The sequence below is a fragment of the Bos taurus genome, chromosome 12 (assembly GCF_002263795.3).
Source record: "Bos taurus isolate L1 Dominette 01449 registration number 42190680 breed Hereford chromosome 12, ARS-UCD2.0, whole genome shotgun sequence".
Classification (NCBI taxonomy): Eukaryota; Metazoa; Chordata; class Mammalia; order Artiodactyla; family Bovidae; genus Bos; species Bos taurus.
In genome coordinates, this window is record NC_037339.1 from 33,292,755 (window position 1) to 33,309,162 (window position 16,408).

The 16,408-nt window shown below is 43.7% G+C and overlaps 1 protein-coding gene across 3 annotated transcripts in view; it reads left to right on the top strand.

The window, feature by feature from the left end:
* LOC536660 (phospholipid-transporting ATPase IB-like) overlaps nucleotides 1-15,891 on the top strand; it is a 95,803-nt gene extending 79,912 nt beyond the window's left edge. The window contains exons 30-35 of one of the 3 annotated variants that reach the window (XM_059892239.1): nucleotides 648-704; nucleotides 3,523-3,630; nucleotides 4,110-4,198; nucleotides 8,039-8,131; nucleotides 13,304-13,398; nucleotides 15,497-15,891. In XM_059892239.1, coding sequence (XP_059748222.1) covers nucleotides 648-704; nucleotides 3,523-3,630; nucleotides 4,110-4,198; nucleotides 8,039-8,131; nucleotides 13,304-13,398; nucleotides 15,497-15,615 — 561 coding nt within the window. In that variant the 3' untranslated portion in view covers nucleotides 15,616-15,891. The remainder of the gene's footprint in view (nucleotides 1-647; nucleotides 705-3,522; nucleotides 3,631-4,109; nucleotides 4,199-8,038; nucleotides 8,132-13,303; nucleotides 13,399-15,496) is intronic. The other 2 variants (XM_059892238.1, XM_025000082.2) reach the window with 2 other exon arrangements.
* The last annotated feature ends 517 nt before the right edge of the window (nucleotides 15,892-16,408 follow it).

Here is a 16,408-nt window from a genome sequence, read left to right on the forward strand (position 1 = left end):
ATTCAACTAGTCTCCACTTAGTGGATGTGAAGGTTGTTTGGGATCCTTTGCCAGTATGAAAAATGCTGCAAAGATGATCCTTTATGCTCATGAGTTAACTATATCTTAGAAGTAACTATATCTTCCAGAAGTGTAATTTCTGGATCAGAGGGTATTGTGAATCTTGAAAAGCCTTGCCTATTTATCCCCAGTAGAGTTGGCAGAAATTTAGTGATAGAAATATTTGCTTCCCCGCCATAGTTCAAGGCCAGTGGGCGTGATCATCTTTCTGATCTAGTCAGCAAAATGATAGTTTTGCAGGTTTTGCTTTGAGGGTCAGCACAGTCACAAGATATTACAATCCACTTCTAATCTGAGTCAGATCTTCCACACTGTTCATAAAGAATATAAATAGAAGAGCTGAAGACATAAGCGTGGATTTTCATCATATGGTACAGAGCTGCTAAATGAGGAACACTTACTGAAAAGTGTCGCATTTTCTCCATTATTAAAATGCAGCAAAACACTTAGCAGCCTACTGACACCACAGCTCCGCAGACGTGGTGGAGAGCCACGGGGTGAGGGTCAGGAAGCAGGTGTGGAGGTGCAGATGCTGATGGAAAGTTTTAATACTTTTTCTCCTATCTCTTTCCCTTCCCATTGCACAGTATGTTGTTGTCACTGTTTGTCTGAAAGCTGGTTTGGAGACGATGTCTTGGAATAAAGTGAGTATTTGTTAAGATATTTCCTCAATCTAGTATGGTTGTTGGCACGCTGATGTCCTTCTTCAGCTTCAGAAAAGTAATAAGCATTTTTTTTCTGGTCTCCACATTTTACTTCTTGTGTTACATGTTTGAATGATGATTTAAACCAGAGGAAAGGCATACTAGCCATCTAATGGCTGCGGAATATTCATTTTCCTGCTTTACGTTTGAAACAGATTCAATTTATCATGACATTAATTGAGACCCTTAATTCACTATTATCCAAGTACAGAATGATAAGAGAGAATTTAGCAAATACAGACAAAAAGAAAAATACATATTGCTTATTCCTTTCAGTGTCAATGATGTTGACATTTTGGCTTCTACTCTTTGTCTTTGTTCTATGTAGTCTTCCCCAACCCCTCTATAAAAACAAGATTATAACGTACTTAATATTTTATAAATTGCTTTTTTTCACTTAATGACAGATATTTAATATTTTTCCAAATTTTTAATTTTTATGCCTTATTAATTGATGGAATAATGTTTCAGCACATGGATGCTTATTATTTGCATTACTTTATTTATTAAAAATTTTTGCATTATTTTTAGAATAATTATTTTAACTTTAGTTACTGTAAACGATATATAATCAATACTGTTATCAGTACAGATGTACTTACAGATATGAGTAATGATTTCCTCAGGATACTATTACAAGTGTAATTTCTGATAAATTAAGCAGAATTTTAGTTTTTATGACATCAATAGTTTAAATAAATTATATGTGTACCTGCACATACATATTTACATCTATAAATAAGTTGTGTCTCAAGTTGTGCTCAAAAAGTTTCTGAGAGAAAATGAGTTTTTATGTGTTTGTCACTTTTGAAGAACTAAGTTGATGCAGCGTATGATATATTCCCTTTCTGATGCAATCAATTCAGAGTTCTGACTGCCACCATCCCTACTGGACCCCAACACTAAGTTGGAACCAAGGAGTTATGAACAAAAATATTTTATTACAAATCATAAGGCAATCGAATTGTATTATACCATATTCATGGAGCATAGATACTTCCATCATCTGCATATACTGAACCTCATTTGTGAATAAGGCAATAGTTCAAGGCCAAAGCACACTTAGAACTATACGAGGTATCTCTTCTGGCCTAAGATGGATTGGGCTCCTGCCTTCCAGCTCCCCTGGGGGCTAAGAAGGAGTAGGGATGGAGGCAGGAGAGAGAAGGGCCTGTTTCTCACCTTTGTGCTGATGCTGCCCTGCCTATAGGGAGGGCCGAGGAGGCAGTGTCTTCACTGGGGAGGAGGGTGATGCTGGAAGTCACCGATCAGGTGCAGAAAGCAAGCAAGAGCAGAGACACAGAACACAGCTCTAAGCAGCAGTGGGGGCTGGCAGCCCCCAGAATGTGATGATCCCAACAGAGAGTCGTCTGAAAATACTCTCGAAGCCACACAGAAATACCTCACATTGCATATGATGCATGATGTCGACTCTAAGGGAACTCTTACAGGAAAACTCACTGCAGTTCTGAAGAGTCTGAAGTTCATAGCTTCAAACTGATCCTCTTCTCCATCTGTGTTACCACGAGACAGAGTTCTCAAGAGACCAGTTCTGTTTACTCTAATCGGAGAAAGAATTGTTTGGGTTACAGGTTATTTTTAAGGAGTGTGAAAAAGTGCCCTTGAAAATGACTCCTAAACAAATAATATATACTCTGAGAAGTAGCACATTTGGGGTTTTTTCTCTAGAGATGACTAAGTAATGGGCAAAAAATATTGAGGAAAAGAACCAAAATCCTATTAGGATAAGAGGGCTTCCCAGGTGGTTCAGTGGTAAAGAATCCTCCTGCCAATTCAGGAGACACAAGTTCAATTCCCAAGTTGGGAAGATCCCCTGGAGCAGGAAATTGCAGCCCACTCGAGTATTCTTGCCTGGGAAATCCCATGGACAGAAGAACCTGGTGGGCTACAGTAGACAGGGTCTCAAAGAGTCGAACACAACTTGACAACTAAACAAAAACGTTTAGGATGAGAACATTTGGTCTAGTCTAGCCAGTTGCCTCATTATGTACAGATAATCCATCTTGGGCCTGCTCAGTTTACGAGGTGTACCCACTGCGGCCAAGGGTAGAACATGGGTCTCCTTGTCGTTTTCCTCCCTATTCCCCTGCTAACACCAGCTGCTCAAAGCAACAGATCACAGATCCACAGAAGGGTCTACTATTTTAGCATCTATCATTGGAGAATCTGGCAGCAGTTCCCAGACTCAGGCCTGGTCAGTGGTCCTTCAGCTGCGGTCTCAGCCAGAATGGCATATACAGTTGATACGTACACAAGACCTACCAGTTCCGGCCAGTCTAAGGATCACAACTACTGACATTGTTCCACAGTTATTCACATGGAGCAAGTATGATACATTCAAATGTTTCTCTCTCAATGATTTGTATTTGAATTTTTTTTTTTACTGTAAAGAACTTTGTATTAATAAACAGACAGAAGCCCAAGTCACATTAAATCACCCACCAATTGTAGTGAACCACATCTATTGAGAGTTGATCTTTTCACTGAAGACTCTCAACACCACTTGGCTTGGGTGAACAAGGTACAGTTGTTTTTGATACTTGAGTTCATAGCAAAGTATTCTGAGGAAGATGTTAGGAAGTCTAAGATAGCAACAAATTGAAAAATTATCAACTTCTTCCTATGAGACCTTACGGTTTGGACAAATGGATTTTGATAGTTGATTAATAGCGTTTTAAAAAATGTCCTTTTAAGTAGAGGAGGCTGAAGTATTTGCATGCTGCTCTTCTGTCTGCAGTTCACCCATTTCGCTATTTGGGGCAGCATAATGATTTGGCTGGGGTTTTTTGCGGTTTACTCCTCCCTCTGGCCCACTGTTCCTGTTGCTCCTGAGATGACAGGACAGGTGAGTGTGCTCTAAATCTCTCCTTCTCGCTTTCGAAAGACAGTCTTGCCAGAAACTGGGTTTCTGTTTGATAGGAGTTTTCTTTTAGCACTTTGAATTTATGGGCCCAATGTCTTCTGGCCCGTAGTGTTACTGATGAGAAATCTGCTAGTGATCTCACTGACGATCCTTGTATGTGCTGATTTACTTCTCTCTTGCTGCTTTCGAGATTCCCTTTTTGCATTTTGAACGTTTCAATGAAGGTATTAAATTAAGTTAGTTAATACTATATTTAGGTTTTATATACCTGTTTATTTAATTGATTTAGTAGTTCTAGATTCATAGGACTGCAGTCATATGGATTCACATCCATGCCTTTCCTGACATCTCCGGGTTGTTTTTTTTGTGGCGGGGAGGAAACTGAAAGCTGCTCTTGGCACTCATTGTTGGCAAACTAAAAGATTCTTATTGAAATGTCCCTTATCTCTGCTTATTTGCAGGGCAGTATGGCTCTGGTGTGTCCACACTTTTGGCTGGGTTTTTTCATAGTCCCGATTGTGTGCCTGATTCAAAATGTAGCGTGGAAATCGTAAGTTGAAAAATGAAGTGGTAACCAGAGAATATATTATCATAGTTAATTATCCTTTACAATTGTATGGCTCTCAAATTAAACACTTAGTTTAATGCCACCCTGTGAATATTAAATGTCATGGAGCTTTTAAAGGAAGAAAATGCCCTTTGCTTTTTGCCACTGGAGATTTACCAGCAATCAATTTAGGAAAAAAAGATGGAACCAAGTGTATGAGAGGCAAATTTGGTAGAAATATTATAAAGTTCATATTTTTTTTCTGAAAAGAGGTCCATTTCTTCACTCTTTAGTGTGGAACTCTTATCTACTTTACAGGAAACAAAATGTGATACCAGATGATCACAGATTAAGAATTAATGATAAAATAAGAACTAGAAGGGAAATATTGAAATCAGAAAGTCATTCTTTACTTTCAAAAAATTTGGCATAAGAGTCTTTCAAATCCAATTCTCCCAGAATATTTAAATATTAGATTGAAAAAGTGTTAGACATTCAGTCGTGTCTAACTCTGTTGCAATGCCATGGGCTGTAGCCCACCAGGCTTCTCTGCCCATGGGATTCTCTAGGCAAGAATCTGGAGTGGTTAGCCATTCCCTTCTCCAGGGGATCTTCCTGACCCAGGAATCGAACCTGGGTCTCCAGCATGGTAGGCAGATTCGTTTATTGTCTGAGCCAATATTATTAGATTTGTTGTTTTTCAGTTGCTCAGTCATGTCTGACTTTTTACAACCCCATGGAGTGTAGCATGCCAGGCATCTTTGTCTTTCACCATCTCCCAGAGCTTTCTCAAACTCATGTCCATAGTGTCAGTGTTGGTCAATAATGTCATCCTCTGTTGTTCCCTTCTCCTCCTGCTTCAATCTTTCCCGGCATCAGGGTCTTTTCTAATGAGTCGGCACTTCACATCAGGTGGTCAAAGTATTGGAGCTTCAGTTTCAGCATCAGTCCTTCCAGTATATATTCAGGACTGATTTCCTTTAGGATGGACTGGTTGGATCTCCTTGCAGTCCAAGGGACTCTCTAAGAGTTTTCTCCAACACCACAGATCAAAAGCATCAATTCTTCTGCAACTCAGCTTTCTTTATGGTCCAACTCACATCCATATATGACTACTGGAAAAACCATAGCTTTGACCAAATGGACCTTTGTCTGCAAAGTAATGTCTCTGCTTTTTAATATGTTGTCTAGGTTGGTCATCGGAGAAGGCAATGGCACCCCACTCCAGTACTCTTGCCTGGAAAATCCCATGGACGGAGGAGCCTGGTAGGCTGCAGTCCATGGGGTCGCTAAGAGTCAGACACAACTGAGCGAATTCACTTTCACTTTTCACTTTCATGCATTGGAGAAGGAAATGGCAACCCACTCCAGTGTTCTTGCCTGGAGAATCACAGGGACGGTGGGCTGCCGTCTCTGGGGTCGCACAGAGTCAGACACGACTGAAGCAACTTAGCAGCAGCAGCAGCAGCAGCAGGTTGGTCACAGCTTTTCTTCCAAGGAGCAAGCATCTTTAAATTTCATGGCTGCAGTCACCATCTGCAGTGATTTTGGAGCCCAAGAAAATAAAGTCTGTCACTGTTTCCATTGTTTCCCCATCTATTTGCCATGAAGTGATGGGACCAGATGCCAGGATCTTAGTTTTTGAATGTTGAGATTTAAGCCAGTTTTTTCACCCTCCTCTTTCACTTTCATAAAGAGGCTCTTTAGTTCCTTTTTGCTTTCTGCCATAAAGGTGGTGTCATCTGCATATCTGAGGTTGTTGGTAGTTCTGGCAATCTTGATTCCAGCTTTGCTTCATCCAGTCCAGCATTTCTTATGATGCACTCGGCATATAAATTAAGAAAGCAGGGTAACAGTATATAGCCTTGATGTACTCCTTTCCCAATTTGAACCAGTTTGTTGTCCCATGTCTAGTTCTAACTGTTGCTTTTTGACCTGCACATAGGTTTCACAGGAGGCAGGTAAGATGTCTGGTATTCCCATCTCTTGAAGAATTTTCCACAGTTTGCTGTGATTCACACAGTAAAAGGCTTTAGTGTAGTCAATAAAGCAGAAGTAGATGTTTTTCTGGGCTTCCCCAATGGCTCAATGGGTAAAGAATCAGTTTGCAATGCAGGAGACACAGGAGATGCGGGTTTGATCCCTGGGTGGGGAAGATCCCCTAGAGAAGGAAATGGCAACCCATTCCAATATCCTTGCCTGGAAAATCCCATGGACGGAGGAGCCTGGAAGGCTACAGTTGATAGAGTTGCTAAGAGTCGGACATGACTGCACGACTTCACTCACTCAGTCACTCAGATGTTTTTCTGGAATTGTGTTGCTTTTTCTATGATCCAGTGGATGTTTCAGTTTGATCTCTGGTTCATCTCAGTCAGTTCAGTTCAGCTCAGTCACTCAGTCGTGTCTGACTCTTTGTGATCCCATGGACTGCAGCACACCAGGCCTCCCTGTCCATCACCAACTCCTGGAGCTTGCTCAAACTCATGTCCATTGAGTTGGTGATCCCATCCAACCACCTCATCCTCTGCTGTTACCTTCTGGTCCTGCCTTAAGTCTTTCCCAGCATCAGGGTCTTTTCCAATGAGTTAGTTATTCACATCAGGTGCCCAAAGTATTGGAGCTTCACCTTCAGCATCAGTCCTTCCAGTATATATTCAGGACTGATTTCCTTTAAGATTGATTGGTTTGATCTCCTTGCAGTCCAAGGGACACTCAGTAGTCTTCTCTAACACTACAGTTCAAAGCATCAATTCCTTGGCACTCAGCCTTCTTTATGGTCCAACTCTCAAATTCATACATGACTACTGGAAAAACCACAGCTTTGACTATATGGACCTTAGTTGGTAAAGTAATGTCTCTGCTTTTTAATATGCTGTCTAGGTTTGTCATAGCTTAACATCTGGGAATTCTCACTTCACATACTGTTGAAGCCTAGCTTGGAGAATTTTGAGCATTACTTTACTAGATTGTGAGATGAGTGCAATTGTGCAGTAGTTTGAACATTCTTTGGCATTGCCCTTTATTGGGACTGGAATGAACATTGACCTTTTCCCATCCTGTGGCTGACTCTTCGCGACCCCATGGACTGCAGCCTACCAGGCTCCTCCATCCATGGGATTTTCCAGGCAAGAGTACTGGAGTGGGGTGCCATTGCCTTCTCCGATGACCAACCTAGACAACATATTAAAAAGCAGAGACATTGCTTTGCAGACAAAGGTCCATTTGGTCTTAATTATGGCACGCAGGATCTTAGATGTGTCATGTGAGATCTTTCGTTGCGACACATGGATTCTTTAGTTGTGGCACACAGGCTCAGTATTTGTGGTGTGCAGGCTCAGCACATACTCAGAAATATCTAGGCTTTCACAGAAAGTCAGCAGTGTTTGAAGTGGCTGGTTGCTAATTCACATTGTCCACCTCCAGAATGCTCTCAGGGCTTCCCAGTTGGCACAGTGGTAAAGAATACACCTGCCAGTGCTGGAGACATAAGAGATGTGAGTTTGATCCCTGGGTCGGGAAGATGCCCTGGAGGAGGGCTTGGCAACCCTCCAGTATTCATGCCTGGAGAATCCCATGGACAGAGGATTCTGGTGGGCTATAGCCCCTGCGGCGGCAGAGTCAGACACGACTGAAGTGACTGAGCAACAGCAGCAGCAGCAATGCTCTCAGTTACCAGAAAAGTAGACGCTGCTGTTCACACGCAGACAGGACATGCTGCCTTGCATCCCTCCACACTGCTTGTAGCCAAGGGGTGTCCAGCTGTCATCCAGGAGGGGAGAAACCATTACTCCCAGTGTGCAGAGCTCATGTCTTATGTCCCTTTTCTCTTTCCGTCTCTTACAGGATTAGAAACACCTGCCACAGAACTTTGCTGGAAGAGGTTCGGGAGATGGAAAGCAGCGGAGTTCAGGTACTTCGCAGAGACTCTGTACAGAGGTGAGGCAATTCCCTTTATCCTGACTTTTGTGAAAAACCTGTTTCCCTTGTTCTTTCCGCTTCCTGCCCTTTCCCTCCCAGGGGTGTGGGGATTGACCCGCCACAATTTCCCAGGTCCTCTCGGCATCTTGAGCATTGAATCCCCAGGAGGGCAGGCCCCTCTTCTGCTGCACCCCTCCATGGTCTTCCTTTCAATCAATGGCTCTTGGCCCCAAATCCTGAGGTCCTCCTCACTTCCTCTTCCTCACATCCCACACCCACAGTGTCAGGAAATCCCATTCCTCTCATTAAGACTTTAACCTCTGCATGCACACCAGCTCCAGAGAGAGATCAGTTCCAACTGCTTGACATAACCTGGGAGCTGTTCTGAGTGAAAGGACCACGGGTCTTCTCAGTAACCATGTCAGACGTTTGTTCTGGGCTTTCACTGGAGGCCTGAGCGTGACCTGGTTTCCAGTTGGCATTCTCTGAATCTGGAGTGTTTTTGCAGGGGTTCTAAGGCAAAGAATCAATCTTTGGAATATGCTGAATACCTACTACATTTAAGTGCTTTGTTAGGCTTAAAGGAAAGGATGGAAAACAACTGATGGTGTGGCTTGGGTAAAGAGACCCAAAAGCACATTTAAAAGTTCTAGGGGGAAGCAACATTGTAGTACAGGCAAATCTAAAGCAAATGAATGGGGTGATCAACCAATATCCATGTATTTGGCACCTACTGAGTATGTAGGTCAGTTTTCATTCCAATCCCAAAGAAAGGCAATGCCAAAGAATGCTCAAACTACCACACAATTGCACTCATCTCACATGCTAAAGTAATGCTCAAAATTCTCCAAGCCAGGCAATACGTGAACCGTGAACTTCCAGATGTTCAAGCTGGTTTTAGAAAAGGCAGAGGAACCAGAGATCAAATTGCCAACATCCGCTGGATCATGGAAAAAGCAAGAGAGTTCCAGAAAAACATCTATTTCTGCTTTATTGACTATGCCAAAGCCTTTGACTGTGTGGATCACAATAAACTGTGGAAAATTCTGAAAGAGATGGGAATACCAGAGCACCTGACCTGCCTCCTGACCTCTATATGCAGGTCAGGAAGCAACAATTAGAACTGGAAATGGAACAACAGACTGGTTCCAAATAGGAAAAGGAGTTCGTCAAGGCTGTATACTGTCACCCTGCTTATTTAACTTATATGCAGAGTACCTCATGAGAAACGCTGGGCTGGAAGAACACAAGCTGGAATCAAGATTGCTGGGAGAAATATCAATAACCTCAGATATGCAGATAACACCATCCTTATGGCAGAAAGTGAAGAGGAACTAAAAAGCCTCTTGATGAAAGTGAAAGAGGAGAGTGAAAAAGTTGGCTTAAAAGCTCAACATTCAGAAAACTAAGATCATGGCATCTGGTCCCATCACTTCATGGGAAATAGATGAGGAAACAGTGGAAACAGTGTCAGACTTTATTTTTTTGGGCTCCAAAATCACTGCAGATGGTGATTGCAGCCATGAAATTAAAAGACACTTACTCCTTGGAAGGAAGGTTATGACCAACCTAGACAGCATATTCAAAAGCAGAGACATTACTTTGCCAACAAAGGTCCATCTAGTCAAGGCTATGGTTTTTCCAGTGGTCATGTATGGATGTGAGAGTTGGACTGTGAAGGAAGCTGAGTGCCGAAGAATTGATGCTTTTGAACTGTGGTGTTGGAGAAGACTCTTGAGAGTCCCTTGGACTGCAAGGAGATCCAACCAGTCCATCCTAAAGGAGATCAGTCCTGGGTGTTCATTGGGGGGACTGATGCTGAAGCTGAAACTCCAGTACTTTGGGCACCTCATTGGAAGAATTGACTCATTGGAAAAGACCCTGATGCTGGGAGGGATTGGGGGCAGGAGGAGGAGGGGATGACAGAGGATGAGATGGCTGGATGGCATCACCGACTTGATGGACATGAGTTGGGGTAAACTCCGGGAGTTGGTGATGGACAGGGAGGCCTGGTGTGTAGCAATTCATGGGGTTGCAAAGAGTCAGACATGACTGAGTGACTGAACTGAACTGAACTGAACTGAGTATGTACCATCAATAGTATCAAGTGTGATGAGAATGAAGAGTGGCTAGGACTCTCGTACAATCAGTTTGGATAACTGGTCATTCTAATCCATTTAAGCAAACACCTATCCTGTGACCCTGCAGCTCCATTTCTAGGTATTTACCCAAGAGAATTTAAAAAAAGTATATGTCCACATATTCAGATACATGAAGCCATAAGAAGGCCTGAATCAGATTCAACCCCTAAAATATTTCACTGAGACTCATTAGCAAATTATAGTCTGCCAGGCTCCTCTGTCCATGGGATTCTCCAGGAGAGAATACTGGGATGGGTTGCCATTTCCTTCTCAAGGAGATATTCCCAACCCAGGGATTAAACGCAGATCTCCTGCACTGCAGGCAGATCCTTTACCATCTGAGTCACCAGAGAAACTCTGTGTTATATATATTTTATATATATATGTAAAACTGTGAAAAATCAAAGATGAAGAGAGACTCCTTGAAGCTGCAAAAGAAAAGAAGTTAATGATACAAAAGGGGATGCCCATGAGGCTATGAGAAGAAATCTTCCAGGCTGAGAGAGAGTAGGGTGTCATGCTGAAGGAAAAAAAAAGTACCAACCAAGAATACTTCACTCAGCAGAGGTATACTTCAGAAGTGGAGAAGAGATAAAGAGTTTTCCAGACAAGCAAAAGCTGAAGGCATTCATCACCACTAGACTGGTCTTCAAAGGGGGACTCCTCTGGTGGTCCAGTGGTTAAATATCCATCTGCCAATGCAGGAGAAATGGGTTTGACCCCTGGTCCAGGAAGATTCCACATCTTACGGAGCAACTAAGCCTGTGCACCACAACTACTGAGCCCACACAGCACAGTTGTTGAAGCCCACGTGCCCTAGAGCCCGTGCTCCACAAGAGAAGCCACGGCAGTGAGAAGCCCACACACCGCAACTAGAGAGCAGAGCCCGCTCGCCACAACTAGAGAAAAGTCCGATGCAGCAGCGAAGACCCAGTGCAGCCAAAAAAAAGAAAGAGAAAGAAACATTAAAGGGACTTCTTTAAGCCAAAACAAAAGGGCACTAAGAAGTAAAAGGAAAAGGTGTGACAGTATGAATCTAAATGATAAAGGTAAATAAATAGTAAGATTCAGAATAATCTCATGTGAAGGTGGTGAGTTTAATCACTTATGAACCTGCACTAATGTAAAAGTTAAAAGACAAAAGTAGTAAAAATAACTAAAACCACAATCATTTGTTGATAGATACACGAGATAAAAATAGGTAAATTGCAACATCAGTAACCTAAAGCACTGTTGTTGTTTGTTTTAGTTGCTAGGTTGTCTCCAACTCTTTGTGACCCATGGACTGTAGCCCGCCAGGCTCCTCTGTCCATGGGATTTCCCAGGCAAGAACACTGGAGTGGTTGCCATTTCCTTTTCTGGGGGATCTTCCCAATGCCAGGATCAAACCCATGTTGGTGAAAGCGTAAAGTTTTAAAATGCACTCTAACTTGAGTTTTTATCAACTTAAAACAGACTGTTACCAATATAAATTGTTTTATGTAAGTGTCATAGTAGCCACAAAGCAAAAGCTTATATTAAATACACAAAAGTAAAGAAAGAGGAATCAAGCTTATCACTATAGAAAATCATCAGTTCACCAAGGAAGAGAGCAAGAAATGAAAAAGTTGTAGGAGTTCAAGATTCTTGGTTCTCTCACTGTTGACTTTCCCGCGCGGTCCGCCCATCAGCCTTGGGATCTGGAGAAGCTTTCACGCCCAGAGCCGACCTGTCTTGACATACACTGTCAAGAGTCTCAGACTGGGACTTCCCTGGTGGTCCAATGGTTAAGAATCTGCCTGCCAATGCAGGGGAAAACAGGTTTGATCTCTGGTCCGGGAACTAAGATCCCATATGCTGATCCCTGGTCTGGGAAGATTCCGCATGTCGCAGGGCAACTAAGCTCACACTCTACAAGTACTCTAAAGCCCGTGCGCCACAAAAAGAGGAGCCACCACAGTGAGAACCCGCACTCACAAAACTAGAGAAAGCCTGTGCAAAGCAACGAAGACCCAGTGCTGTCATAAATAAATAATTTGAAAAAGAATCTTGAACCACTCTAGATGATGGCTTTGCTGTAAGAAAAGGAAACTGGGGCAAAGATTCTGAAAATACATGCCATAAGATCTCTAAGGTACTCTCAGAGGCCTGAGAAAAACAGGACATTCATTGTCCAGTTCAGCTCTTTGGAGAAAACAGGAGGGCTGTACATGAAGCAGTCATGTACAGATGTGAGAGTTCGACCATAAACAGGGCTGAGTGCCAAAGAATTGATACTTTCGAATTGTGGTGCTAGAGAAGACTCTTGAGAGTCCCTTGGACAACAAGGAGATCAAACCAGTCCATCCTAAAGGAAATCAAGCCTGAATATTCATTGGAAGGGCCGATGCTGAAGCTGAAGCTCCAATACTTTGGCTACCTGATGCGAAGAGCCGACTCATTGGAAAAGACCCTGATGCTGGGAAAGATTGAGGGCAGGAGGAGAAGCAGGTGACAGAGGATGAGATGGTTGGATAGCATCATCAACTCAATGGACATGAGTTTGAGTAATAGTGGGATATGTGTATCTGGGCTATAGTGAAGGACTGAGGAGCTCGGCATGCTGCAGTCCATGGGGTCACAAAGAGTTGGACACGACATAATGACTAAACAATATAAGAGATGCTCACAGCAAAATACTATTTTAGAAGCATCTTGCCGAGAGTGTCTGGATAATATCCATTTTATTTTAAATGTAAGAACATTCTCCAAGTGGTAAGGAAGTTTTTTTTTTAACTTTTACCTTGAAACTGTTTTTTCCTCCAACAAATCCCTTTAAATCTGCTTCCCAGGTGGCACTAGTGGTAAATAACTTGCCTGCCAATGCAGGAGACACAAAGATGCAGGTTCAGTCCTTGGGTTGGGAAGATCCCCTGAAGTAGGAAATGGCAACCCACTCCAGTATCCTGGCCTGGAGAATCCCATGGACAGAGGAGCCTGGTGGGCTACAGTCCATGGGGTCACAAAGAATCAGACACGACTAACACAACTTAGTACGCAACGAACTAAAGCCAGTCTGTGTTTGATTTAGTTTCAAGGTGGAGGAAGTGAATCTCCAAAGGTCCTCGAGTCCCAGGCCCTGTCAGGTGATCTTCCGGAACAACTCTGTTGACCTAGGTGCCCCACGTAAGTCACGCGCACAACATGGAGATGTCATTGACTCACAGAAGGATGGGCGGTTAAACGTGAGGTCCTCCTCCTTGAAGGCACATGCTGAGTGAAATAAGCCAGGCACGAAAGGACAAGTACTGTGTGACCCCACAAACATGAGGTCCCGGGAGCAGTCAGATTCTCAGAGGGAGAGCAGGGTTTCCAGGGGAAGGGCGAGGGGAGTCTCAGGTTGTGGAGGCAGAGAGTTCCGGGGCCAGAGGGTGGGGGTGTCTGCATAGCCTTGTGTCTGTTCTTAGTGCCACTGAACTGGACACTTCATGTCCTTAAGATGGTAAACTTTATGCTACATGCATTTAACCACGTTTTTAAAAAGGTGACTGCCTGAATTTTTAAAAACCATTAATGCAGAACAAGGAGACCATTTAAAATGCGAAGACATCTTCATTTTATAAGGGTGGGGCTGTTTTCATATTTTTATTTTTCACAGCCCTCAGCATTTAAGATAAAGTGAAGGACAGTGGTTTTTCCACCTTTGGCAGTTTGCATTGCCGACAGAGCCTGGACTTGTGCTTGGGGGGGGGGGGGGGGGCTCTGTGCTCAGAAAATCTTCTCAGGGACTTGCTGCCACAGGGCACTCCCTCCTGTCCCCACAGCCACACAGAGAATCCGTGACAGCTGAGAAGTGCCAACCCAGATTCCACCTTGAGATTCTGGGTGGATCCATCCCGAGTGGGAGGAAGGTCATCCCCGGGAATGGGAAGCCACTGATACCTGCATCCAGTCCAATACCATGGTGAAAATGGCCTAAAACAGTGGTGCTCCATGCACCGTCCTTAACCCAGGAGCAGAAGTGTCACCCGGGAAGTTGCTAGAACTGTTGGCTCTTGGGCCCCAGTGCAGACTCACTGAATCAACCATCTGGTGGTGGTGCCCACTGTAGTTTGAGAACCGCTGGTCCTGCCTTTGTGCGGGGTACCAGGCTTCTTACCAGCTCCTGGGCGGCTCTCCATGCAGAGAAGGCTGTGGACCACCACATCCCTCTCTCCTTCGACAGACAAGCACATAAGCCAGTTTACAACACATGGACACAAGTTACGTTTTCTTCTGCTAAAGAGCATGGCCACTCACAAGTAAATCCACTGTCACCAGTGAGCCATAGTAAAGCTTGGGAGTGTGTGGAAGCAGCATGTGCTCGCTCTGGGTCATGTTTTAACCTAAATGTATTAATATTGTTCAAATATGAGACTGCTCTAGGTCTGACCTGCCAAGGTCAGAAGTTAGAGAAGAGCGGAAATACTCATCAGCTCTCCTCATTGCCCCACAAGAGCTGGTATCGCTTTCAGAAATGATTCTAGGATTGATTCTCCCAGAGAGAGAGAGAGTGCTGGTCATGAGTTATTTCCTCTGGGAACTTCTACCCATGACCCTGTTATTCATGTCAACTCAAGTAAACCACTTTGAATACTTAGTTAAAATCAGCTAAATTTTTAAAACAGAGACATTTCCAGCATGGTGGACTTTTTTTTTTTTTTTAACCAAGTTTAATATTAATATTGCATGTTGTCCCCCAGCATGTTTTCAGCTTCAAAACTTACCTTTCTGGGTTCCAGTTGTAGGTTTTAGTTTTAAGACTCAGACTGTTCCAGGGCCCCTTCTCTTGAATGGTGGTGGGAAAATGTAGTGAGGGACCTGTGGGTCCCCTCTTGAGCTGCTCAGACTGGGCTGGGCCACAGGCCCATAGAGACAGGCATGAGCCCCTGGGCCCCTTGGCCAGGCTGCATCCTCCAGGACATGGCTCTCAGGGAGCATCAGGCACCACATCAGAATCCTTGGGAGAACTTTAAAAAGCACCCAGTGATGTCCAGCCATGCAGATCCATTGGCCCCAGAAAGAAGGATGCAGAAAGGGCTTCGTCAGTGGTTCTGATGCAGCTAGGTTTGCAAACTGGTCCATCACCAAGCCCTCCCCAGACCTTGCCACTCTCCCTGTCTCAGCCATCCCTGCCTGAGGTGGCCAATGTGCCCCAGATGGGGAGGGGTTTTGATTTCTGTTACCAGAATGTTCACTGTACGTATTTACCTTCTAACAGCGTCCCCATGCTTTGCTCTTTCAGATGGATATGCGTTTTCTCAGGTAGAACGAGCTGTGATTTCTCAGGAAGAACTAGTCCGATCTTATGACACCACCAAAAACAAACCCCAGAAGACTTTTTCTTCTGCCACCTTGGAGTAAGAGCTGGGGCCCCGAGTCCTACCCTTTTGTGTCCGTTCTGGGGACAGCTGCAATGAGCCAATGCTCCTCAACACTCCTCCTGTGACTCCTCCTCCCTCCTGTGACTCTGGCCGGTTTGTTATTTCTATACTGATTAAATCACTTTATCCTTGGGTATAAATGATGGGGAACCCTATATGCTTTTTCTTAATTTGTCTTCAATGTTTTACTTTATTTTTCCTGTAGCTGTGAGATGATTTATCAGTTGAGCCTGAAGTATAAAATTCAAAGTATTAGTTTTACCAAAATTTAAACTTTGGTACAGGTTGTTTTGGGGAAAAAAGGTCAAGGATGTTATGTTGCATAATAAGCTTGTCTTGCTTCATTGGAAAGGGGTCATGCAGAAAAGTCACAGACTAAGGGGCACAGGCAGCATATAAAACATTTTTCTAAGTAGAATGTCCTGTCCTGTCGTGTTGGAGTTATATCTGATGAGTATGAGATGTGCACCATATTCTTGGTTTCAATGAACTTATCTAACAAGTATAGTGTAGACTGATCTTGGGCCTCAAAACCAGGTGTGCGAGAACGACTGTATCTCATTCTCCCCTGATTCCCCCACACATCAGGGCCAGTAGAAAATTCAACCTCATTCTTTTTTTTTCACCCTCAGTCATTCTTGTGCTTCTGCCTCAGGTGTGTATGAACTCTGCAGGGTTTCAGATGCTGCAAAGCACTGGGCTCCTCCATTCTTCTGTCATCTGCCCACACAGGTCACCATTAAAGACACGTGCTTTCTTTTGGCCTGGCCGTT